At 45.8% G+C, this 24954-nt stretch overlaps 1 protein-coding gene across 1 annotated transcript in view; it reads left to right on the top strand.

Annotated features, from left to right (window-relative positions):
- Positions 1-2887: 2887 nt before the first annotated feature.
- The window catches only part of LOC111974410 (protein MTSS 2-like), a 114649-nt gene continuing 92582 nt past the window's right edge, over positions 2888-24954 (top strand). The window contains exons 1-3 of the mRNA XM_070447373.1: positions 2888-3486; positions 14062-14123; positions 14333-14406. Coding sequence (XP_070303474.1) covers positions 3418-3486; positions 14062-14123; positions 14333-14406 — 205 coding nt within the window. The 5' untranslated portion in view covers positions 2888-3417. The remainder of the gene's footprint in view (positions 3487-14061; positions 14124-14332; positions 14407-24954) is intronic.

The following is a 24954-nucleotide window of genomic DNA, read 5'->3' on the forward strand; positions in this document are numbered from 1 at the left end:
AAACTTAAATCCATTTGATCTAATTTCTACCAGCATGTCACATGTGCAACCAGAGGAACACAAACTCTAGACCACCTTTACTCCACACACAGAGATGCGTACAAAGCTCGCCCTCCATTGGAAAATCTGACCATAATTCTATCCTCCTGATTCCTGCTTGCAAACAAAAACTCAAGCAGGAAGTACCAGTGACTTGCTCCATACGGAAGTGGTCAGATGACACGAATGCTAAGCTACAGGACTGTTTTGCTACTGTAGCACAGACTGGAATATGTTCCTGGGATTCATCTGATGACATTGAGGAGTATACCACATCAGTTACTGGCTTCATCAATAAGTGCATCAGCGACGTCGTCCCCACAGAAGACTCTACGTACATATCCCAACCAGGAGCCATGGATTACAGGCAACATGAACACTGAGCTAAAGGCTAGAGATGCCACATTCAAGGAGTGGGACACTAATCAAGATGCTTAAGAAATCCCACTATGCTCTCCGACGAACCATCTAACAGGCAAAGCATCAATACAGAACTAGGCAAGCAACACTGAACCATGCATGAGAGCACCAGCTGTTCCGGACGACTGTGTGATCACACTCTCCGTAGCCGATGTGAGTAACACCTTTCAACAGGTCAACATTCACAAGACCGCAGGTTCAGACAGATTAACAGGACTCGTACTCAGAGGATGCGCTGACCAACTGGCAATTGTCTGACATTTTCAACTTCTCCCTGACCGAGTCTGTAATACCTACATGTTACAAGCAGACCACCATAGTCCCTGTGCCAAAAAACACCAAGCTAACCTGCCTAAATGGCTACCGCCCGGTAGCACTCATGTCTGTAGGCTGGTCATTGCTCACATCAACACCATCATCCAAGAAACCCTAGACCCACTACAATTCACATACAACCCCAACAGACGACACAATCTCTATTGCACTCCACACTGCCCTTTCTCACCTGGACAAAAGGAACGCCTACGTGAGAATGCTGTTTGTTGACTACAGCTCAGTGTTCAACACCATAGTGTCCTTAAAGCTCATYACTATGCTAAGGACCCTGGGACTAAAAATCTCCCTCTGCAACTGGATCCTGGACTTCCTGACAGGCCGCCCCCAGGTGGTAAGGGTAGGCAACAACACATCTGCCATGCTGATCCTCAACACGGAGGCCCCTCAGGGTTGCGTGTTAATCCCCTCCTGTACTCCCTGTTGACCCATGACTGCATGGCCACGCACGACTCCAACACCATTATTATGTTTTCTGACGACTCAAAGGTGTTAGGCCTGATCACTGACAACAATGAGACGGCCTATAGGGAGGAGGTCAGAGACCTGGCAGTGTGGTGCCAGTACAACAACCTCTCCCTCAACGTCAGCAAGACAAAGGAGCTGATTGTGGACTACAGTAAAAGGAGGGTCGAGCACCCCCCCATTCACATTGACGGGGCTRTAGTGGAGCAGGTATCCTTGGTGTCCACATCACTAACAAACTACCATGGTCCAAACACACAAAGACAGTCATGAAGCGGGCACGACAACGCCTATTCCCTCTCAGGAGACTGAATAAATTTGGCATGGTTCCTCGGATCCTCAAAAAGTTCTACAGCTGCACCATCATGAGCATCCTGACTGGTTCCATCACCGCTTGGTATGGCAACAGCTTGGCATCCAACTGCAAGGCGCTACAGAAGGTAGTGCGTACGACCCAGTACATCACTGGGGCCAAGCTTCCTGCTATCCAGGACCTGTATACGAGGCGTGTCAGAGGGAGGCCCTAAAAATTGTCAAAAACTCCAGCCACCCAACTCATAGACTGTTCTCTCTGCTCCCGTACGGCAAGTGGTACCGGAGCGCCAAGTCTAGGTCCAAAAGGCTCCTTAACAGCTTCTACTTCAAAGCCATAAAACTGCTAAACAGTTAATCAAATGGCTACCTGTACTATTTGCATTGATCCCCTTTTTTACGCTGCTGCTACTCACTGTTTATTATCTATGTAAAGTTACTTTACCCCTACCTACATGTACATATTACCTAAATGACCTTGACTATCCTCTACCCTCACACATTGACTCGTTACAGGTACCGCCTGTATATAGCTTCATTGTTATTTTGTTGTGTTCCTTTTTTTTATACATTACTTATTTTTTGTCCCCCAAAAAGTTGTCTTACTTTTAAAAAAATGCATTGTTGGTTAAGGGCTTATAAGTAAGCATTTCACTGTTGTATTCGGCACATGTGACAAATAAAATTGTATTTGATTTTAAATGACAAAGGTAGGCAAGAGATCAAATCCATTACTACAATGTCAATGAATGAGGCACAGGGAATGAGTGGAACATTATTTATTATAGGATTGACTGTGTGAATATGCAGAAAAATGTTCTCTATCCAAGAACGGATGAGATGATTATAAAATAGTTATGCAGTGGTCTGCATATTAACTCAGAGGGACACTGTAGACTAATTAATCAAGGTTTAACGACCAGTTTACAAACGGGTTTGTCACAGACAGCATATTTTTGTTTGTTTAGGTTTAATAATCCAAAAGGCTATTCAAGGCCCCATGTTTGTTGATCCTGTAGTGTTGTGTAATAGCCATAATGTGTGAAACGCTCTAATGAATTGAACCACAATTGAGGCATCACAAAGCATTTCCCCTGCGCACAGGCGCATTCAGCATGCGTCCCCATGCCATTGTTTGCTGGTAGATAAATCTATTTGACGTTTCTCCGCTATCGCATTGAAATGTTTGATGGGCTAGTCTGTCTGTCTGTCTGTCTGTCTCTGTGTGTGTGTGTGTGTGTGTGTATGCACCCCCGCGGTTAACCCCTCCCTCCAAACACCACCTCCATGTGACAAGAGAGCTGTCCGGCCCCTTTCGATTCCCATAGATCGAATTACTGGCTCTGYTCAATCCGCAGCACAGCCCACTGCCTCTTCTCCAATCGCCGGTACCCTCGCGCTCCCCGGGTAGGCCTACTCACCAACCTACTGTCTSACATTTTGATACATCACTCCGGAGCTATTACCTCTCATCAACCCAACTCGATTTTTCCTTGCTATCCGAAGATGAGAGTGTACATCGCGGTGCCCTCTGCATGCTTTACCTCCTAACTCGGGCTCTAGACCCGCAGCTGGGACCAGAGAGAGAGTAACCTCTCTCTTCTCTCATCATCACTCGCTTGGTGTTCTACGGACACGGGGAGCGAGCCGACAGTCGACAACAATAGTTGTACCGTATTTGTGTATCCTTTCTCTTTTAAACACACGTCCTCATCCTGTCTTTCACGCTGGGCACAGACAGGGAAGGAGAGAAGAACAAGGCTCCGCAATCGCTATTTCTACCGTGGAAATACGTTTGGTGGGGTTTTGTGCCCTGTCCGTATTTGGTGAACCCTGGATTTAGTAAACATGGAGACGGTGGAGAAGGAGTGCGGGGCGTTAGGGGGACTATTCCAGGCGATTGTCAATGATATGAAGGTAGGTCGGGCATCATTATGCTCGCAACATTTATTGTTTTTGACTGAATTTGTGAGCTGCTTGTTTTCATCCTCGAGGACATGGAACCGTTATTCTGTCACAGTGCGKCGATAGGCTACCTACCTGATAGTGACTTTCCCCAGCAAGGTTTGCGCATTTGTCGCGTCATTGCTTTGGAAATGTTGCTTTGACAGCTACTATAATTGAATCAAATTGCTTGATCACCATTGCATGTGCTTTGTGTGTGTCAGCGCGTTGGTTTGCTCTGCATAGATCAGGTGAAACCTAGTCATCGTGTARGCTATGAATCCATGTGTGTGTTAGGGTAAGCATGTGTATTCGAACACGATATGGATTATAACCATATGGATAATTTATGATTGAATAAATGTGCATGTATTCGGCTTTTATTAACACAAAATAAATGAATGTTAAACTGTCAGATTTAACCATGCCATTTGCACATGTCCCATGCTTTTTGTTGTTGTTGCTTGCCGGTAATAAAACCCGCTGTTATAAGCTCTCCCATTTTGTAGAAAGCAGCACCATTGATTTTCTGCCAAGCTGATTTTTTTTTTTAAAGAGACCGTGTGAGGCAAGCATGAGCCCTTCGAAAGCCATCACGCGTCCTGCAGTGCACACCACTGTGTCTGTCTGACTGGCCCATGGTGTAGGCCTAGCCTGCTGTATGGTCTGGCCTTCTTCTCTGGGTAGAGCAGCGATGTTTCAGATGAGAAGACAGCGAGCCAGACTCCTAGCTACACCCACTGTGACTAACCAACAGATTATTTGGCATACTTAGTACGTGGACAGTCTTACTCTTTGAACAGGAAATCGTAGCGCAGACTTGGAACCAGTAACACGACTACCGTTGTTCCCATCTCATCATCTGTGCCTTTCTTTCCACTGTGTGAGAAATCATGGGTTTGAAGCTGCATCAAGGGATTTCTACGTCATCCGAGTCCCAGTCTCATGTGAATAAGGTTGAAGTAAAGCTGGCGTTCTGAATGGTTATTGTTCCTGCACTGGCCATCTATATCTGTGAACATCATAGGGTTTTGAAGGAGCTAGGGACACGTCAAAACTGCAACCTCGGATTAACAACATCCTAAAGGAAGAACCGGTGACAACCCCCCCCCTGCTCTCATGGTTACATCTCTCTATCTTTCTCTCCCCCACATCCACCATTCTCTCTCTCGCGCTCTCTCTCTCTGACACACTCATCTCATAAATTTTTTTATTTTTATTTTTCAACATTTCCCATGGTCTTCATCTGATCTCTTACACCATGATGGAGGAGACTAACATCTGGGTCAAATAGTAACTTCCGCAGCATCCATCCTCCATTGGTCACTTGGAGTCTCAGGTTGGCCATTGCAGTAGTCTTTAGTGGGTGTCCCCACAGCAGAGTGAGGTGCCACATGGTAATATCTAAGCCACTGGCTGACTGCTGTGCTCTTATGTAACCCCAGACAACCTCATGACAACCTCATGTTGTCACTAATGACCCACCTCTCAAAGGACGGCTGTTGTTGGTGGCAGAAGAGAAGAAAACACACACACACACAAATGGAGACCCGAGGATACCCTATTGTTGGACAGGGATTGTCATTACGAGGAGGGCCTCAGCTATTTGTGTCTTTATGGCTGGCTATGCTTAAGATGTTATTTGCGCTGAGTTGAACAGTAAACTCAGTGCTGTCATGCCATCTCTGAACAATTACCATCCTCTCCAGCTGATATGTGCCCCCATGACGGCTCAAGACAAAACATCTCTTCACTGAGCAACGAAATGCAAATATATTGAATGATGCGCTATAGACTTAACACCTTGGGGAATGCGTACCTTATGCGTGACAGGTCACGTTTACATACGCATGCGATTGATCCATGTCCCAGTGAAGTGTTTTTAACTGGAGGATGTTTTCCCCTCCCTCTCTCCCTCACTACCCCTTTGTTGCAGGGGGATTGACCCCCCCCCCCCCATAGGGCATGATCAGTCACTTCTCATGTGTGTCTCCTCTCCTAGAATCACTGGCTCGGTCGACCAGGCTTTCTCTTTGTTCACACTGCAGTAGACATGCCCAGTGCAATAGCTGGCAACACAACTGCGCTAAAGACACTGTCGACTACATGTAGGACACCTCTTCATTGTACGGTACAGCGCAACACAGCACAGTGCCATGATGAGTGACCGGGAGGCCTCTCTGACATTAGCATACGGTACACGAGTCAGATGTTTCACTGAAAAGGAATGCACATTACAACCACAATGACATCAAAGAGACCCCCGTCTCCCCCTCTGTTCTCCAGAGAGAGACCCCCCCCTCCCCCCACCGTATGGTATAATGTGGAAGAGAGAGTGAGTAGTCCTTTGTTTGCACATCTTACTTCATGAGTGTATAGGTGGGGTGTGTGTGTGCTCCCTTTAAGGGACACAGACGAGAATATATATGTGTGAGGGGGCTGGCTGTCTGGCAGTGTTGGCTACAGCCCTCAGGGCTATGTCTTGTTATTACATGGTTATTATGTGTGGTGACAGAGCAAGGATGGAGGGGATTTGATTTGAAAGCACAGGGTGTCACATTCATGGTCAGCTTGTCTCCCTATAAGCTGGCCCAGTGTGTGCTGACCACACGCTCAGTGCAGTGCCAGTGGAGACAGACAGAGTCGAGGGGTACCTGGGACTAGAGTGAAGACAGGAGGCAGGAAAAGTCCATGACGTGGTCTGTTTGCCAGCTGGACTCATCGAAGATTACGTCTGTTTACATTCTCAGGCTCTGCCACACTTCTTTCCAAGGTGTGCATACCAGTCTGTCTCAGACAGGCATGCTGCCTTCACACAACAAGACACGACCATCTGGCTCAGAGTGTTTTTGTGTGTGTGTGTGTGTTTGTGCACCAGACTATTCTGGAATGATTGCCTTGTCAAGTTGTGTGTCTTTTTTGACGATTCATAGTTTGTGTGTGTGTTATTGGTCATGTGGTAGTCAGATGTTTATTTTTCCTCTGATTGTCTTCTTTGTAGCATGGCTTGTGCGTGTTTGTCTATGGATAATGTTGTGTCGTCTCATCTTTGTGTCAGAGTGGCAACAACGTTAACAGACAGATGAATGTGGGATGAACCACCAGGCTTGTGCTTTCCAAAATACATGCAAAGTCTTGACAGTTTCTTTCCATGACTTAGAGAATTGAAACAACCCATACAGGCACTGTGTTTGTGTGTGTGTGTGTGTGTGTGTGTGTGTGTGTGTGTGTGTGTGCTGTCTCTTATACACATCTAGATGTGTATAAGAGACAGGTGTTTGTGTGTGTGTGTGTGTGTGTGTGTGTGTGTGTGTGTGTGTGTGTGTGTGTGTGTGTGTGTGTGTGTGTGTGTGTGTGTGTGTGTTGGGCTTCTACACCTGCATTGCTTGCTGTTTGGGGTTTTAGGCTGGGTTTCTGTACAGCACTTCGAGATATTAGCTGATGTACGAAGGGCTATATAAAATAAACTTATTTGCACGTGTGACCCATTTCTGGACACTGCCTTTGGGCCGAGAGGCAGAGGACCAGAGAGGACATCCATCCTCGTGACTCATGTGTCCGTGCTCCCCCAAATGATCATCCCTTTGTAGGGGCCATTGATGCCATGACAATGTGCAGGGCCCTGGGTATCTAAATGAGCATGTGTTCTCTTGTCTCTCGTTAGGCTCGTTAGAGATGAATCGACTGGTTTCAGATTGAGAAATCACATTGGGACAGTGCCAGTGGTTCTCAGTGCAGGCTTTGTCGGGCCTGTCAAACTCATCTCATCACATTAATTTGTTGACTGTAAAACCACTCAGCGCATTGATAAGTATGAACGGGGGAAAGAAATGGTTTCAAATCAAWTTTTTTTGCACCGTAAAAAAAATAAAATCTACCTACTGGATGAACAAAATCCACTGTCCACTGTTCTCTCATGCAAAAGTATTTAGTGTAGTTTTCCATTCACTCTACCCCTAGATGTTACTATGGGGCTTACTGACAATGTTTGGGTCCAGGCAAAAAGGAGGATGATGCTGACCCATATCCTCAAGTACACCCCGACCTCCAACAAAACACATCTGCATTCCTCACTGTCTCTGCATGATGGACAGCCGTCGGCGACCATCCCCACCAATGAGAGCGCTACAAAATGCTACCTGCTTTTCCATCACAGACCTGTCATGTGTTTTAATGCCACTATATACAGTATCTCAGAGTGGTGGCAGTCGGTCACACAGAGGACCTCAGTGAAGACTCCCATTTCAATTAGGCTGAGTGGTACACCCACAGCCACTACACAAATGCAACATTGGAGACCTGGGACAACTAATGGATGACTAGAAGAAAGAAGGGAGATGATGGTAAGAAAGGACGAGAGAACATATGAGAGAGAACGAAAGGCACAAAGTGATACAGAAAGAGACAGACATATAGATTGAGAGCGAGACCGGGATGGAGAGACAGAGAGAGAGAGAGAGAGAGAGAGAGACAGACATGGAGGAAGAATCTGTGCCTTTTCATATTAAGCGATTTCCATTATTCATTTCTGCAAGGCTGCAGGCTGCTGTGGTAAATGGTGAAGAGGGAGATTATTCCCCCCCCTCCATCATTCATTCACACCATCGAATGCGATGTACTGCGTAGGTGGGGGTTATGAGATTGAACCAAACCTGCAAGCGCCTGGCAGTGCTTGACACTACTGAGACACACTGAGCAGCCCAGGCCCCAGCCAGAAACACCTATAGTCATCAACCACTGGCCATCCCTCCATCGCTCTGGGTAGCTCCACTCAACTCTATCCTCATCTCCCGTTTTTTTATGGCTGAAGAAACAAAAAGTAACAAGAAATGAGTGGGAGCATTGGGTCTCACCTTATCTGTTTGTGATGTCTGGTAAGTATAAGGTCAAGCTCAGGAGAATGTAGCAAATGCATTCACATATTTAAAAATTCTAAAGACGTCAACAGAGACTATGATTAACCTTGTCCCACGGTAGAAAGGCCGGGCAGGATAGTTTCGTTTTTATTACTATGTTTAGATTGGTAAGATCCTTTTCCTCATAAATWATGCAACACACAATCTTTCTGTTTCGTCTGACAACAACTTGCTGCCTGTATCCCGATGTCATTTGAGAGCAAKGATTTGCCAACATRATGTAGAGGTAWCCTAAGACGTCTATTTGTGTATCTATCCTCAGGTAAGAACCCAGCAGTGTATTTAGTTGGGGTGGAGCAACAACAGTGGGGACAGAGTCAATAGTATTCTCTTACAGTGCAGGAGATGGAGAAGGCTGGATCCAGACGTTATATTTAGGCAATTTCACAGTAACGGAATKATGCTTTGACTCYGATTTTTCACTTTAAAATGTAAGCCAAACAAAACCCATCAGACCATACCACTCTATGCACGAGGCCTACTTTGAACAATTTACACAGAACATTTCACAAACACACATTTACTGGAAGACCTGTGCAGAAGCAAAGTTCAACCKTAGTTTTTTTGTGTGACCACATTTTCCAAAAACTCCGTTAAAAACCCAGTGCAGTCAAACATTWGATTTTTACTGTGTTTTATATATATTTTTTCCACACTATGAGGTTTGAATAATATTGTGAAAATTATGATATTTCCCTTTAAATGTAAGAGCTGTTTGAAAAGACYGCCTGAAATGTCCTGTTTTGGTGGGATGGAGTTTTGGCCTACCTGGTGACATCACCAGACAGTACATTTGTTAATTGACCAATAAGAAATATTGTTCTAAACCTCTGCCCTCTCCACTCCCAGACAGTCCTAGCAAAATTCTTGCTTGACAAATTGGTCCTTGCTAAGAAGTCATTTCTTTGTTTATTTTTGACCATTTGAATTGTTACCCAGAAATTATTTGATATTGAGATAAATAAAAAAATACATTTTCAAAGATTACAATTCAAACATGTCTGCGGAAAGAATGGAGTGTTAGCAATGGCATGACACCTTGAGTTATTGAACTACAGCAGTTGAAGTGGATTTGCATCCGGGGAACAGAATTACGCTAACGCAATTACATCATGGGTCCCTGATGTGTAATATACAGAAATGCATAATTATGGATTTGAATAGCATTCTCTTCATGGGGATGTATCCTGAACAGGTATAGAAAGGTAGAAATATGCAATATCCTTTTTTTTGCATATTTGGATATTATTCTACAGACTAGCTATTATTGTACTGTACTCACACCTAGTGTGCTCTACTGTACTGAACTCTACTGTACTGTGCGTTTATTTACTGTTCTGTTCTCTACTGTGCTCTACTGTACTGTACTCTCCAAACTTGTGAAACATAGACATCTATGACTGGTTCAGATTTGGTCCTGCCCGGCCGGACTGAGCAAAGTTCAACTCCGTTTCGACGTCCGTGGACGTCCTGTGTCAGTCGGTGTTCAGTGGGTGAGGATGCTGGTTACAGGAAACGGAAAGAGGGCAGGTGGTAGTATGTGTCATGGTAGGCGTCAGTAAGAGCCGCGAGAGGTGACATTAGCTGGAGAGAGAGGGAGAAGAAAGAGAGAGAGAGAGAGAGAGAGAGAGAGAGAGAGAGAGAGAGTTGGAGACAGGGAATGTGAGAGGGAGTGGTTGTCCAGACTGTTTTCACAGTTTTGCTTTGACTACCAGATGACAGAAAGAGGGAAAAAAACAACAGTTATGAGCTGAACATAAAAGTATGCCAGGGGAAGTGAAGACAGTAGCAGATGACCCAACTGTGGTATGTGTAATTTTGTTACTTTTTTAATTACTTAATAATTCATTAACAAAACAAAATGTAATAATTAATAAACAAAATTGGTATCAGTAAAAACACTATAACTAATTTGTAGGTCTACCTTTACTTGTTACTTCTGTGAACTTTATTATCCTCCCTCATGAGGGAGAGAAAGGAGAGAAAATATCTTAAAGATATGCAGGTTTTTGGTAATGGAATTACAAGGCACAAGGCAATGTTTCTTAAAGTTACAGAAGGCGATCAATTTCTCGTAATAACAGAGGCACGTATTTGTAGCTCACAGGCACTTTGAGATTCGGCACAGTATCTATCCTCGGGTAATGTAAACATTACTGAGAAAACTCCAATCTAGTGTTTGCGTTGTTCATATCAGTAGTGGAGAAATTCTCTATTTTCTCCTGAAACTCGACATCACACTTAGTGCAGTGGAGGCTGCTGAGGGGAGGACGGCTCATAACAAGGTCTGGAAAGGAGCTAATGGGATGGGATCAAACACATGGAACCCAAGTGTTTGATGTGTTTGACACCATTCCACTGATTCCCGCTCCAGCTACTACCACAAGCCTGTCCTCCCCAGTTAAGGTGCCACCAACCTCCTGTGACTTAGTGAACATTTCTGTTCAATCAAACTTGTCATGTGTATTGCCTGCGTCCAGCACTCCAGCTGAACACATTTGGTATGCTGATACGGTAAAGCCCTTGGAGGAGTCTACTTTCCTGGATCTAAGTAGCAGGAGCTCCCCTGATCTGGAGATAACGCATGGCCAGGTAGTAGACGGTGTGGTTGCTCGCGTTTGTACGCGTCGCTCTGCTTCCAATGACTTAATGAAGCTTAGCCGTATGCGTCTATCAACCGTTTGCCCTTCCCTGTCTGTGCCCTGTCCTTGTTCCGACAGCCTGTAAAGGGGCTTCTTAGTAAGCTAGGGAATCACCATTGATTCCTTGTCTCATACAGTTGCTATAGAGGGATTGTCTACAGTATCCTTTCCAGCACATCCAAAATGGGATCTATTATATTAGCATAAAGAACTGTGAAATTAGCCTCTATTGTGTGAGGGTTTTATTTCTCTTTAAAAGTCTGAATTGGCCCGATTTTAAAGAGCTGGAATTGGGCTAATCCACGGTTTATGTCATCCTCCAGAGAACAAAGGAACAAAGAGATGAAGCTGTGAGCTTTTCCTTTGCTCAAGTAAATATGGTGGGTTCGCTAAAACAACGGAACAGAATTCAAGTCCGCTGAGCACAGATATAGGCCACTGGACTGTAAACTCCCCGGAGAGTTCCACAGTGTTCAGCTAGCCCATCATGTAACCTACCACCTTTAACCTTTTGAGGAGTTAGCGAGAGCTGGTGCAAGGGAGAGACGATGCGCTGCATGTCGAGGGCTAGTCGGGCATGAGATGTGTTACTGTGGGGTTTTTCTGTGTGCTGTCACTACTGTGAGGATGTCTTTATGTGCAGAAGAGGAAGTGGTGATGCACTAGCATGTTATCAGTGGCTGAGGGTCCTTTTGAGGAGTAGCAGCCAGCCTGCCCTGGCAGAACACTGTCACTCACTCTAAAGGTTCTATCAACGTTGCAGTTATGCGATGCTACTGTTTGTATGCCTTGACTTCCAGGGACGCAAACAGCAATGCAATGTCAATGCTGTCATGTAATGTAATGTGCACCCTGAGTCACGCAGMGGTCTAAGGCACTGCATCTCAATGCTAGAGGCGTCACTGCAGACCCGGGTTCAATCCTGGGCTATATCACAATTTCCCATAGGGCGGTGCACAATTTGGCCCAACGTCTTCCGGGTTACGGAAGGGTATGGCTGGGGTAGGCCGTCATTGTAAATAAGAATTTGTTCTTAACTGACTTGCCTAGTTAAATAAAGATACATTTTTAAAAAATGCGGAAAGATTTGTATCTTCTTCCTTTTTGTTGTCTTTACTCTGCATCATCAGTCTTCCTCTGCCTCTGGATTGTTTTATTTTTTTTCTGATTAGAATGCACCTTTAATGGCTCTGTTTTTCCACTTGGTTAAGCTAAAGGAAAAATAGCCTGCTCTCTTTACCTGGGAACCATCCAGGCGGCTGGGTGGATGGAGAGGGGTACTTATCCCATTGTTTGTGGGTCATGTTGCAAGTCGAGTAGGAGTGAGTGAGTGATTCATTGAGGAGGATGGGAAATAAAATATCCCCAGGCCTACAATGAACCTAATAAACAATCGTTACACTATCAGGCACCGCCAGGATCCYCTCAATTGGATTAAAATGGCCTAATATGGTAATGAGGGATGGGCTGGTGTGATTGTAATGGAGAGGAGGCGTGGCCCGCTCCGTATCTCCTATCCACAAGGCCTCTCCTGACAGACGTCAGGCTTGCAACATTGCAAGATTAGAGCACTTCAAACACAGACGGGGGACCGCAGGGAAATGCTGCTCTGATTTCGGACCAAATKAACTGACGTCAAACACCAGGAATGAGACGTCAGATCAAAGRGCGAGACGCCCAGCTGTCGCCCACTGTAGCCCCCGTGACATCCCTGCTCCTCTGCTCCGGTCGGGTCCCTTAAACGCTCCTCTTCATCCCCTCTCTTTCCTGTCTCCCTCTCTCCCATTCTCGTTCCCTTTCCACCATATCCCCCTTTCCCTTCTCTCCGGTCTCTTTTGTCTTTTCCTCCCACTATCTCCCTGGTTCTTATCCTCTCTCCCCCTCTCTCTCCCTGYATGCTGCGGGTTTGGAGACGGCGGGGGGACTTGGGGGTACTTGCTCATGTAGATCTCCAACCCCCAGCTGTGCTGTGGAGTGAGGCTTATTTCAGCCTTGGACACACAGCGGTCTGATCTGCTGSTCTCAAATCCGGGCCGTAGCGTCTGACAACAAAGGCAGAGAGAGGCGCGGAGGGCTCGAAAACACACTCTGCCCTGCAGGTAGAAGAGATGTTATAGTCAACATGTAACACCATGTACTCACAGGAGGTTGGTGGCAGCAGTTCCGTGGTAATAGCTGGAGCGGAATAGGTGGAATGGTATCAAACACATGGTTTCCATSYGTTTGATGCCATTCCATTCACTCCGTTCCAGACATTATTATGAGCWGTCCTCCCTTCAGCAGCCTCCACGGCATTTACTACTATTTACCTTGTGGATCATTTGTGTGTGATAATGGGTGTGAACAAAGAGGAAATGACACCTATATATATATAGGGGAGAAAAAAAGAAGAGAACTTCACACGGTCATTTTGGGGTGCAAATATCGTGTTTGATTTGCGTTGCCATTCATTGCTTCCTTTGATATCTGCCGGTGCCRGGGGCTGGTGGAAACAGAGGATGTGTTGCCCAATCACAGACAGTGATGACTCAGACCAGGGAACACAGACATTTTAGCCAGAATATTCTGCTCCTCACGGGAGGTGCAATGATGCACATAAAGTGCTWATWTTWTATWWYASWCTTTKAAAAAAGGGTTCCAAAGGGGTTCTTTGGCTGTCCCCATAGGAGAACCCGTTGAAGAACCATCTACACGGAACCCAAAAGGGTTCTACYTGGAACCGAAATGATTCGACGTGGAACCAAAAATGGTCCTTCAAAGGGTTCTCCTATGGGGACAGCCGAAGAACCCTTTTAGGTTCTTGATAGCACCTTAGAAAATAAGAGTGTAGTGCGCAAACACAGGTCTAGAGCATACAATGTTGACTTGTGTTGTATRTGAGTTGTGAGTGAAAAAGGTCAAAGGGCCTGTCAGATATTTGTACAGATCATGCACCAGTTGCATTGCATAATGTCCTTCTAACGTGTCCCYCTTTATTTATTTATTCCCAGTGTTCATACCCCGTGTGGGAAGACTTCAGTGCCAAGGCCACCAAACTGCACTCCCAGCTCAGGTAAGCCCCAGCCACTGTCCTGTGTCTACTAGAGCAGTGCCCGTCAATGAGTATCCCAGCCTGTGCCATTGACAACAATGTAATCCCCCTCTGTCTGTTCTGAGGCGCCAGATCTGCTGACTATGTTTGTTAATGTTGAAATGACTGTGGTTGTGAACTGGTGCCAATCATGTGTCTGTCCTGTCTGCTCTGTCCCGCTCTGCTCTCAGGACCACAGTGCTGGCAGCAGTGGCCTTTCTGGATGCCTTTCAGAAGGTGGCGGACATGGCCACCAACACCAGAGGTACGTGGGCTTCCAGATGTGTGTGTGTGTGAGTGAGCTCGCTCTGAGGACACGGGAGCTGATATGTGCGTGTGTGTGTAGTGTACGTTTTGAATGCGTCTGTGAGTGTGGGGATGGGCGTATCCCAGCTGATTTGGGTTAATCTTTGGAGGGCAGCCTTATAGAGATACAGATTTGTGATTAGGGGGATCACTCCTCCTGTTGTTGTGTGGACAGATTGTCATGCACGCATCTAGTTAAAGAATCCACAGAATGAAGTGTGTGTGTGCGTGTTCCTTTATGTGAGTGAATAACATCAGTTCTATTTGGATACGAGTTAAGGGAACAGATCCTCATTGCGTGACACTCCGTGCCGATAGGGATGTGACTTTATCGACAGTCACTTGATAAGATGTTATCAGCTTTAATACATTTGTTTACTGTTTCAAAAGTTGTTTGATAGCGTGCTTGAAGTTACATTCTCTGTGAACTTTGACGAGTTTTCATCCCCCGAATTAGCTGTGTTTAGGGAGCAGAGATGGAGATGAATGGAGATGAATGGAGATGAATGGCGCATCATCCCCACCGGATAATGTGAGGAGGGGAGAACAAAGGCTTGGTTTATGGTACAAGAGAGAGAAGATGTGGCAAGCGGCTGGGCAGCAGGGTTCTTTTTGGCTGGGGGCTCGGGGCAGTGTTAGGAGACTGTGCTGAGCTCCTTTCAGAAGCCTTACTAGGGGGAACACTCTGCCTTGTTTTACGGCATGAGCAGAGGGACAATACAGACTGTAGGCCTTATAATGAAGCTACATTTTCTAGGGATATGGAATACTGGGCCCTATTTGGTGTGGCTCTTGTACTCTGTGTGTACAGTGTGTGTGTGTGTGTGGTGTGTGTGTGTGTGTGTGTGTGATGTGTTGTGTTCGTGTGTGTTCTGTGTTGTGTGTGGTGTTGTGTGGTGTTGTTGTGTTGTGTGGTTTGTGATACATACAAGGTGCTGACGTCATGGTGTGGTGTGTGTCGACCCCACCAAGGCGTTGACATTGTTTAATGATAGCTGACCAGGGTTGGGTGCTTCATCTGGTGTCTTGGCCTGATAAAGAAGTGTAGCAGTCGGGCACATCTCAGTGACTCCTATATCCTTACCCCCAAGCATAGGACGCCACCGAAACAGAGGGGCCGAGACCTAGGGAGGACACACCACAGCTGACAGACACACCGTCTTTCGTAGCGTACAGGCAGGGGTATAGGAACTAATACACCTATAGTGTAGATCAGGTGAGATGCTAGGAACAGGCAGAGAGGAGCAGATAGGAGGTGCTCCAAGGCACACAACAGGTATTATGTCATAGACAAATGAGGAAGGAGTTGACGATAATGGTCCTGTTTTTCGTCTCTCTCTTTTTGCTGTAGTAGAAGACGTGTGAGGATTCAGCCAGTAATGTATAGAGTTTAGAAATCTCCAGTGTGTGTGGTGTGTGTGTGTGTGTGTCGTGTCGCGTGTGTGGTGGTGTGTGTGTGTGTGTGTGGTGTGTGTGTGTGTGTGTGTGTGGTGTGTGTGTGTGTGTGTGTGTGGTGTGTGTGTGTGTTGTGTGTGGTGTGTGTCGTGTTATTCCTGCATCCAGTTGTGGCAGATGCTAGCTGTGATTATTGGAGATTTGTGTTGGGACACCGTTGGGGCACTGCTCCTCGATCGAATGTTAAGTCACAGATCCTGTGGGCTCACAATGGCTCATCCATGACCACACAACACACACACACACACACCACACACACACACACACACACACACACCACACACACACACACACACACACACACACACACACACACACACACACACACACACACACACACACACACACACACACACCGACACAGCACAAGCGCACAGCATAGGCAGATAGGCACATCTGTACAGTATTTTTATCTGCCGCGCATTCCAACACGTTGCATGAGATGTTCTCCCGGTAATGGAGAGATATGTGGTAATCACAACATACCTCAGAGTAACCGTTCTTAGTGCCGTGACGCAACACAATCGCACAATTATCCCTCTGACTGCCTCGTGTATTCTAATAGACCTTTCCCATGAACGAAGCCAGTTCAATGGTGTCTCTTAAGTAATTGTCCCTTCTGGCCATTTAGAATATGAATGTCTCTGTGTGTGTGTGAGAGAGAGCCCACTCTGTCTGTCCCAGCCCCACAGGGTCGAAGACGCTCCTCTCTCCCGTGCTCTGTTCTCAGACATACAGTACAGAACATAGAATAGTTGGTTCTAGTTCCGTGCTACAGAACACCAGCCTCTTCTCTCAAGGAGTGGTGATGTTCTGTGGTTTCTAAAACTAAAGAAACAGCCTCAGGTCCATGGTGAGTGCTGAGCCAGTTCCCTGCTCCATAGCCATGCTCTTGACCCAGCTTGTGCTGCTGAGCCTGATCTGGATCCCCACAGGTCCAGCTGTAACACATCTAGATGTTCTGTAGAATTGTGTGTGTGTTGTGTGTGTGTGTGTTTGTGTGTGTGGAACTGCTCAGATCCAGCTGGAACGCATACAGGTGTTGTGTGGGGATGGCGCTGGAGCGATAGGGGCTAACAGAGGTTGCCCATTGGTCAGGGGCCCTATGTAGACCCTCTCTCTGAGGAGACTGACTGTCAACTAACAGACTGCAGGATCAAACAGGCTAGACTGGACCGCAGACAGGACCTAGAGGGAGGTATGGAATGAGACAGAGGGGTGCGTGTCTGAATGTTGAGAGTAGAGAGCGGAGATATGGAGCGAGAGAGGGCGTCATGAGTGAAGGAAAACGTGAGTGTCAACTCCCTGACAAGGGGCAAAGTTGCGGAGAGGAGCTGTGTGTTGTGTTCAGATGTGCCCCTCTGCCCTCACTACCTCACACTTTCCCCGGAGCAACATTGGAGGTGGGGGGTGGGGGCAAACACACACCAGGCTTTCATCTTGTTGGTGGGGGGCCGCTGTGGTCCGGGGTTGGTGGTTTGGGGTGGGGGCGGGGGCGGGGGGGCATGCTTACCTTTTACTAATCACGCTTTGGTCCGTCTGACCTCTCATTGAGCAGCCTTTTACTACTCATCTTCCTCCTCATCTTCCTCCACACAGCTGCTTTCCCTTTGCACATTTACTTTTACTTTTCTTCTCTCTCTCACCCACACAGGGATTACTAATTCTTTTGACTGCACATTCTCTTTCTTTTTTCAAAACAAATATAATTTGCCAAACCCTCTCGTGGAATGATAGTTATTGGGGGCTATAATAAGTACCAGGGTGAGTGTTACGCTCGTTGATAGAAGGAGACCAAGGTGCAGCGTAGTAGGCGTACATTTTCCTTTTATTTAAAATGACACCTACAAAATACAAAACGAACGTAAAGCTATATGCAGTGCAGAAMGCAACTACACACAAACAAGTTCCCACAACTGAAGGTGGGAAAAAGGGCTGCCTAAGTATGATCCCCGATCAGAGACAACGATAGACAGCTGCCTCTGATTGGGAACCATACCCGGCCAACAAAGAAATAGACAACCTAGAATGCCCACCCAAATCACACCCTGACCTAACCAAATAGAGAAATAAAAAGTCTCTCTAAGGTCAGGGCGTGACAGTGAGAGACATGACCACTGAAAGGCTGAATTAAGGATGGCCACCGCTGACATTAGAACCAGTGTGTATGGCCCTTTTCGAAGCTGATAGCCTTTTTCTGTCGGATAAAAAGTGAATTCATTTCAGAGAATACAAGTGACAAAAGCTTTTTTRGCTCATATTCTGTGCTCTCTGTGTACACATCTCTCTCTCTCTTCAATTCATTTCAATGGGTTTTATTGGCATGGGAAACATCTGTTTACATTGCCAAAGCAATTGAAATAGGTAATAAAAAAAGTGAAATTAAGAACTAACAGTAAACATTACACTTACAAAAGTTCCAAAGGAATAGAGACATTTCATATTATGGCTATATACAGTGTTGTAACAATATGCAAATAGTTAAAGTACAAAAGGGAAAATAAATAAACATAAAAATGGGTTGTATTTACAATGGTGTTTGCTCTTCACTGGTTGCCCTTTTCTTGTGGCAACAGGTCACACATCTTGCTGCTGTGATGGCACACTGTGGTATTTCACCTAATACATATGGGAGTTTTTCAAAATTGGATTTATTATCGAACTCTTTGTGGGTCTGTGTAATTTGAGGGAAATATGTGTCTCTAATATGGTCATACATACATGGGAAGATGGCGCTGTAGAGCAAGGCTGACGTTTTACGTATTCCTACCAATTGAGTTTTTTTGTTCGTTTCTTTGCGTTGTTTGTAACTTATTTTTTTACAAATTTTGTACATAATGTTGCTGCTACCGTCTCTTATGAGTGAAAATAACTTCTGGACATCAGAACTGCGATTACTCACCACGGACTGGCAGAATTATTTTGTTCCTTTAACAAGCCTGACGTGAATGATATACTGCTTTCCCGGGATAATAAAAACAAAATCGATGACCTACGCGGAAGATTAACCTCTCTGGGATATGTGGGACGGTAGCGTCCCACCTGACCAACATCCAGTGAAAATGCAGAGCGTCAAATTCAAATAAATTACTATAAAATTAAACTTTCATGAAATCACACATTCAATATACCAAATTAAAGCTACACTTGTTGTGAATCCAGCCAACGTGTCAGATTTCAAAAATGCTTTACGGCAAAAGCAAACAATGCTATTATCTGAGGAAAGCCACCAAGCAAACAAACACAGACCATCATATTTCAACCCTCCCGGCGCGACACAAAACGCAGAAATAAAGATATAATTCATGCCTTACCTTTGACGAGCTTCTTCTGTTGGCACTCCAATATGTCCCATAAACATCACAAATGGTCCTTTTGTTCGATTAATTCCGTCGATATATATCCAAAATGTCAATTTATTTGGCGCGTTTGATCCAGAAAAACACCGGTTCCAACTTGCACAACGTGACTACAAAATATCTCAAAARTTGCCTGTAAGCTTTGTCCAAACTTTTCAAACTACTTTTGTAATACAACTTTAGGTATTTTTTTACGTGAATAATCGATAAAATTGAAGACGGGATGATCTGTGTTCAATACCGGAGGAAAACAATGTGTAGCATGCTTTCTGGTCACGCACCTCTAATAAACAATACACTTCACTGGAGCCTCATTCTGAACATGGCTACTTCTTCATTTCTCAAAGGAAAAACCTCAACCAATTTCTAAAGACTGTTGACATCCAGTGGAAGCGATAGAAACTGCAGGAAGGTCCCTTAGAAATCTGGATTCCCAATGAAAACCCATTGAAAAGAAAGTGACCTAAAAAAAAAAAAATCTGAATGGTTTGTCCTCAGGGTTTTGCCTGCTAAATAAGTACTGTTATAGTCACAGACATGATTCAAACAGTTTTAGAAACTCCAGAGTGTTTTCTATCCAATAATAATATGCACATATTAGCATCTGGGACTGAGTAGGAGGCAGTTTACTCTGGGCACGCTTTTCATCCAAACGTGAAAATGCTGCTAAGAAGTTAAACTACCAACGGGACATTCAAAACTGCAATATCTTATGCTTCACGGAGTCGTGGCTGAACAACGACATTATCAACATACAGCTGGCTGGTTATACGCTGTATCGGTAGGACAGAACAGCGGCATCTGGTAAGACATGGGGAGGCGGACTATGTATTTTGTAAATAACAGCTGGTGCACGATATCTAAGGAAGTCTTGAGGTACTGTATTGCTCGCCTGAGGTAGAGTATCTCATGATAAGCTGTAGACCACACTATCTACCTAGAGAGTTTTCCGCTGTATTTTTTGAAGCTGTCTACATACCACCACAGACTGACTCTGGCACTAAGACCGCACTGAATGAGCTGTATTCTGCCATAAGCAAACAGGAAAACACTCACCCAGAGGCGACACTCCAAATGGCCGGGGACAATAATGCAGGGAAATTTAAATCAGTCTTACCAAATTTCTATCAGCATGTTAAATGTGCAACCCGAGGGAAAAAAACTCTGGACCATCTTTACTTCACACACAGAGACACGCACAAAGCTCTCCTTCGCCCTCCATTGGGCAAATCTGACCATAATTCTATCCTCCTGATTCCTGCTTACAAGCTAAAATTAAAGCAGGAAAAGCAGGAAAACCTCGATCAATACAAAAGTGGTCAGATGAAGCAGATGCTAAGCTACAAGACTGTTTTTSTAGCACAGACTGGAATATCTTCCGGGATTCCTCCGATGGCATTGAGGAGTACACCACATCAGTCATTGGCTTCATCAATAAGTGCATCGATGACGTCATCCCCACAGTGACTGTACGCACATACCCCAACCAGAATTCCAGGCAACATCCGCATTGAGCTAAAGGCTAGAGCTAAAGGCTAGAGCTGCCGCTCTCAAGCAGCTGGACTCTAACCCGGAAGCTTATAAGAAATCCCGCTTATAAGAAATATGTCCTCCGACGAACCATCAAAGAGGCAAAGCGTCAATACAGGACTAACATCGAATCGTACTACACCGGCTCTGGCGCTCGTCGGATGTGGCAGGGCTTGCAAATCATTACAGACTACAAAGGGAAGCAGAGCTTCCGAGAGCTGCCCAGTGACACGAGCCTACCAGACGAGCTAAACTACTTCTATGCTTGCTTCAAGGCAAATAACACTGAAACATGCATGAGAGCACCAGCTGTTATGGAAGACTGTGTGATCACACTCTCCGCAGCCGATGTGAGTAATACCTTTAAAGAGGTCAACATTCACAAGGCCGCAGGGCCAGACAGATTACTAGGACGTGTACTGCGAGCATGCGCTGACCAACTGGCAATTGTCTTCACTGACATTTTCAACCTCTCCCTGTCTGAGTCTGTAATACCAACATGTTTCAAGCAGACCACCATAGTCCCTGTGCCCAAGAACACTAAGGTAACCTGCCTAATGACTATCGACACGTAGCACTCACGTCTGTAGCCATGAAGTGCTTTGAAAGGTCTGTCATGACTCACATCAACACCATTAACCCAGAAACCCTAGAACCACTCCAATTTGCATACTGCCCTAACAGATCCACAGATGATGCAATCTCTATTGCACTCCACACTGCCCTCTCCCACCTGGACAAAAGGAAAACCTATGTGAGAATGCTATTCATTGACTACAGCTCAGTGTTCAACACCATAGTGCCCTCAAAGCTCATCAATAAGCTAAGGACCCTGGGACTAAACACCACCCTCTGCAACTGGATCCTGGACTTCGTGACGGGCCGCCCCCAGGTGGTAAGTGTAGGTAACAACACATCCACCACGCTGAGCCTCAACACAGGGGTCCCTCAGGGGTGTGTGCTCAGTCCCCTCCTGTACTCCCTGTTCACTCATGACTGGACGGCCATGCATGACTCCAACACCATCATTAAGTTTGCCGATGACACAACAGTGGTAGGCCTGATCACCGACAACGACAAGACAGCCTATAGGGAGGAGGTCAGAAACTTGGCCGTGTGGTGCCAGGACAACAACCTCTCCCTCAACATGATCAAGACAGAAGAGATGATTGTGGACCACAGGAAAAAGAGGACGGAGCACGCCCCCATTCTCATCGACAGGGCTGCAGTGGAGCAGGTTGAGAGCTTCAAGTTCCTTGGTGTCCACATCACCAAAAAACTAACATGGTCCAAGCACACCAAGATAGTTGTGAAGAGGGCACAACCAAAAACTATTCCACCTCAGGAGACTGAAAATATTTGGCATGGGTCCTCAGATCCTCAAAAGGTTCTACAGCTGCACCATCGAGAGCATCCTGACTGGTTGCATCACTGCTTGGTATGGCAACTGCTTGGCCTCCGACTGCAAGGCACTACAGAGGGTAGTGTGTATGGCCCAGTACATCACTGGGGCCAAGCTTCCTGTCATCCAGGACCTCTATACCAGGCGGTGTCAGAGGAAGGCCCTAAAAATTGTCAAAGTCTCCAGCCACCCTAGTCATAGACTGTTCTCTCTGCTACCGCACGGCAAGCGGTACCGGAGCGCCAAGTCTAGGTCCAAGAGGCTTCTAAACAGCTTCTACCCCCAAGCCATATGACTCCTGAACATCGAATCAAATGGCTATCTGGACTCTTTTGCAATGCTGCTACTCTCTGTTCTTATCATCTATGCATAGTCACTTAATAACTCTACCTACATGTACATATTGCCCCCGCACATTGACTCTGTACCGGCACCCCCTGTATATAGTCTCGCTATCGTTACTTTACTGCTGCTCTTTAATTACTTGTTACTTTTATTTCTTATTTTTATTTTTTATTTTTTATTAAACTGCATTGTTGGTTAGGGGCTCGTAAGTAAGCATTTCACTGTAAGGTCTACACCTGTTGTATTCAGCACATGTGACTAATACAATTTGATTTGGATGTTAGGAAGTGTAGCTCAGTTTCCACCTCATTTTGTGGGCAGTGTGAACATTGCCTGTCTTCTCTTGAGAGCCAGGTCTGCCTACGGCGGCCTCTCTCAATAGCAAGGCTATGCTCACTGAATCTGTAGATAGTCAAAGCCTTCCTTAATTTTGGGTCTCTCTCTCTCTTTCTCTCTTTCTCTCTCTCTTTCTCTCTCTCTCTCTCTCTCTCTCTCTCTCTCTCTCTCTCTTTATTTATTTATTATTGGCCCCCACAGTAGAAGCACTAAAACCTGGGGCTATCCCAAAAGCCTCGCTACCCACARAGATTGGCAAAGTAGCCTGGTCATAAAGAGTCCACTCAGATGTGCTCAGTGCAAGATGAGCTCGTACACGACTTCATCTGGGTGTTTTACGGCCTGCTTGCATGAGTTGAATAGGAMGGCCTGTAATGAACATCATAAATCTGATTCATACACTAGGGGGCAAAATGACTCCCTCTAGAAGACAGAAAAAACATGGCTGCCAGCTCAGCAAATGGTAGCATGGAGCCTAATGGAGGGAATGACGAGCAAAACGGTGTGTGCCTGTATGTGTGACCTCTAAAGACTGTTATTTGTTTTTATTTGTCTCTCCCGTTCTAATATTGGTTTGCGCGCTAAATGCAGGCTGACATTGGACAGTCACTCAGCTCATGACTATGTAGTCAAAGATATCACATCAAATTGGAACAGGTTGTGTTTCTGATTGCTTTAGCAGTTAGACATCTCTAATCCCCAAACATTTCAATGTCCAAAGCTGAGTCCCAGTGTAGCTAGGCACCATTATATCTTTCAATAGCAGCTTTATGACTGGAATACAATTAGACTGACATGAACATGAAGAACACATTCATTTGCAAAGAAAGGGACGATTACAAAAGGCACAGACCGGGTCTGTGCAATTTGATTTGAAGGCATTTGTCTGCTGCTGTTGCTGCTGGCTCAGATCAAGACAGAGAAGGATGTTGCGTAATTGTTTCTGGGAGAGAACGAGAACGAGATTCTATTGGCTGGAGTCAAGGTCAAGAGGCGACCCTGGAGGTTGTTAGCCTGTGTGTGTGTTGACCGGGGCATGGAGTGTGTGTGTGTTGACCGGGGCATGTTAGAGCCCTGGTGACCCGTTCCTTCAACACTCCCTCATTAGCCGGTGGAGTGCTGGGCGGGTGTTTGTTCTTCATGTGGGCTACACGAGGACCAGTTAACACCACTGACATGATCACAGTTGTCCTGACTCAGCTCCTCCATGGCACCCCCCTCTAGGGACCACTCGCTCCCCTGTGAGAGGGAGTCGATGCTGGGATCAGCAGTCTGAGGCATCCCCCTGGGCGGCTCGCCCTATTAACACAACACAATTAAGACGGAGACTAAACACAACCTTGTCACGGACCCACCAGGGTTTATTGTCACAGCGCCCGGGTAAAGAAGAAACAACATTGTGCACTCTGGGTGAGACAGCTCTCTCATACAGACTAAATAAGCCTTTGTCGTAGATTGGTAGTGTATTAGTGCACGGTGTAGTACTGCTGTAAAAGCAGAAACACCTTTCTTTCAGCTCGTTATTTGACTCTTTTTGSACACATTGTAGCTATACTTTGCACTCTTTCTCACACTATGTTAGCAAGACAGGAGSTTGGTGGCACCTTCATTGGGGAGGACGGGCTCGTGGTAATGGCTGGAGCGGAATCGGTGGAACGGTATCAAATACATCAAACACTTGGTTTCCATGTTCCATTTACTCCGTTCCAGCCATTATTATGAGCTGTCCTCCCCTCCGCAGCCTCCACTGGTTAGCAACTCAGAGGATAGTGAGTGCCATGTTGAGGAGAGGAGGGGGCGGGACGGGAGGGGATGTGGATATTCTTTAGAGGCCATGATGACCTCGTGATGACCTTTGTGGCCTCACGATGACTTTTGAGTCCACGTGGGTCAGACCAGACATGTCCTTGATCTAACACATAATCCCATAGTGCCTTGTGTCTGTTTGCCTTGGGTGGGCGTTGCCTCGCCTGGGGGGCTAGCTGCCCCTCCATACCGTCAGCACTCGTTTACCTGGAGTAGTCCTGTTTCCATGGCAAATGTATACCTCTGATTAGCATTACACGACAGAATATGGTTC

Source organism: Salvelinus sp. IW2-2015, linkage group LG15 (genome assembly GCF_002910315.2).
Source record: "Salvelinus sp. IW2-2015 linkage group LG15, ASM291031v2, whole genome shotgun sequence".
Classification (NCBI taxonomy): Eukaryota; Metazoa; Chordata; class Actinopteri; order Salmoniformes; family Salmonidae; genus Salvelinus; species Salvelinus sp. IW2-2015.